The sequence below is a fragment of the Trypanosoma theileri genome (assembly GCF_002087225.1).
Source record: "Trypanosoma theileri isolate Edinburgh chromosome Unknown TM35_Tth_69_V1, whole genome shotgun sequence".
Classification (NCBI taxonomy): domain Eukaryota; phylum Euglenozoa; class Kinetoplastea; order Trypanosomatida; family Trypanosomatidae; genus Trypanosoma; species Trypanosoma theileri.
In genome coordinates, this window is record NW_021639911.1 from 5,866 (window position 1) to 8,415 (window position 2,550).

The following is a 2,550-nucleotide window of genomic DNA, read 5'->3' on the forward strand; positions in this document are numbered from 1 at the left end:
CAGTAACAGTAAAAACAACAAAAAGCCCACACTCACAAATATCTCAAAAAAGGCTGAACCGCCCCAGCAAAATCATCAAGCAAAGAAAAAAAAGGATATTAACCATTAACCATTTACCTAGTAAACACAAGAAATATACACCAACTATGGGTGTAAGTCTCTATGTGTATATACGCAATTATAAATATAAATTCATCTGTTATTATTATTTCTTTTCGTTTCACTGCAAAAAAGCAGTTCATCATCATTATCACAGTGCAAGCCCAGGTGCACACACACAGAGAGAGTCTCCAAGAACACACACACACAATGGAGTAGCAATAATAATTATTATAGGATAAACACACAGAGAGCAAAAAGACACACAAAACACATTAATATTAAGAAACAAAAAAGAGGATAATCTCAACAGGTGAAAGATTAGTTAGACTGTAAGGGATCCATGCAAAAAAAAGAAAAGAAAAACAAAGAATGACCTGAGTCACATCACCACCACCACCCCACACAATCAGCACACAAGAATACAGGACAGTGTAACCACAATCAGCAGCGGTGGTACACGCACCCACACAGAACTGCTGATACTGCTGCTACTGTCTGCATCACCCTTCTTGTTGTTTGTGAGTTCAGGAGGAAGTGTTGTTGTGGTGGTGGTTGTGGTGGTGGTAGTGGTGGAGGTGGTTGTATCTGTATTTCCCACATTTCCTTCTTGGGTGCCTGTTGTTTCACCCTCTGCAGATGTACGTTCGTGCTCAACTGTTCCACCATCAGAACCACTGCTACCCTCAGTGTTTGAATTGGGAGGGGAAGATGTATTCGCTGTTCCATTTTCATTTCTTCCACTCTCTCCAGGTTGCGGCTCTCCTGCAGGCGCAGCACCACCACTCCTCTCAGAGGCAGCAGCGTCAGAACCGGCAGCACCAGCTCCAGCTCCTTTACCGGGAGAATCAGAAGCTTCAGTACCAGGTTCATCGGAAGGAGGTAGTGGGCCTTCTTGAGCAATACTTCCGGCAGGTGTTGCTGTTTCAGCTGGTGCAAGTGTTTGCACGGAAGGCTTAGTTTGAAGTTGATTATTAGTACCCTCACCAGATGAACTACTAGCAACAGTAGGACAAGGAACGCCAGTAGCACCATCAGCAGCAGCACAAGGACCAGGAGAAGCAGCAGGACCAGGAGAACCAATAGTACCGCGTTCACGTTGAGACGCCTGTTCCGTTCGTCTGCTTGTAGGACAAGAAGGACCAGATCCATCACGACAATTGCCTTCAGTGTCACGATCACTAGTTACGCAATTGCCTTTCTCTGTAACTTCCGTACATTCATCAGGACGAGCAACTTCAGTTCCCACAGTTTTATTCGTGCACTGTGAAACACCCTCGCCTTCAGGACAACCACCTTCAGGAGGAGTGGGCGAGCAATTATTACCCTCACCAGAAGGTTCAGAACCTTCAAGACAACTACCACCAGTAGCAGCTTTAGAAGAAGAAGAACCGGTCTCAGCTGTCACACACAAAGAGACAACACTCAACAACAAAGCGAGCAAACACAACACACGAGACATCTTCACGACAGCAAGATTTATTTTGTAGTTATAGTCCACTTGAATGCAGAACAAAGAAGAAGAGATAAAGATAATTAATACAAACACTCAATATATTGAAAATACACACAGAGAGAAACAAAGCAGAGCACAACACACAACAATCACTCACACAAAACAACATAGGGAACAAACGAAAAAATAATTAGTAACACCGAAAAGACAATACTCCAACATCACTTATAGTTCAATTAAAGACCAAACACACAGTATCCAGCATGAAAAAAAAAATCCCATATTTCCCACAAAAAAAGAAAAAAAAATTGAATCAAAAATACGAAAAGCTTACGAAAAAAAAAAAAACAAATATATAACAGTGTCTTTGCCTGTCAGTGTATATGCAATTACAAATAAATAGGGGTATATATATGTTTTTTTATGACTTTTCCTTTACATAAACCAGAGAAACCTAACTGTGTAGCACAAGGCGCAAAAAGGGTACAAGAAAAACCAAAAGTAAAAAGAAAACAAATCAATAACAAGGCCAAATTAACCAACTAAAGAAAAGATATACGCCAAGTGTGACTATAAACAGTGGTATGCCCCATTACGCATGTACATATGCAAGCTATTATTATTATTATTGAATATTATTATTTATTTTTCTCATTCCACAAAACAGACTATCCCATTATACTGGGTAAAGCATAAAGTAGCCCAAACAAAGAGAATATAGTACAATATGTAGAATATACAAAATAAAACAACAAATTAACATTAAGAAACAAACAAGAAAATACATTACCAACAGGTGGAATATTAGTTAGACTGTAGGGATTATATGCAAAAAAAGAAAAAGAAAACAAAGGATGATCTGAGTCACACCATCACACCACCACTAACACAATCAATCAGCACACAAGAATACAGGCCAGTGTAACCACAATCAGTAGTGGTACACGCACCCACACAGAACTGCTGATACTGCTGCTGCTGTCTGCATCACCCTT

At 40.2% G+C, this 2,550-nt stretch overlaps 1 protein-coding gene across 1 annotated transcript; it reads right to left on the reverse strand.

Annotated features, from left to right (window-relative positions):
* Nucleotides 1–508: 508 nt before the first annotated feature.
* TM35_000691010 (uncharacterized protein) lies at nt 509–1,561 on the reverse strand (the record flags this gene model as incomplete). Its single annotated transcript, XM_029031174.1, has 1 exon — nt 509–1,561. The coding sequence occupies one exon, from the start codon at nt 1,559–1,561 to the stop codon at nt 509–511; it is 1,053 nt and encodes a 350-aa protein (XP_028877520.1).
* Between the last annotated feature and the right edge of the window lie 989 nt (nt 1,562–2,550).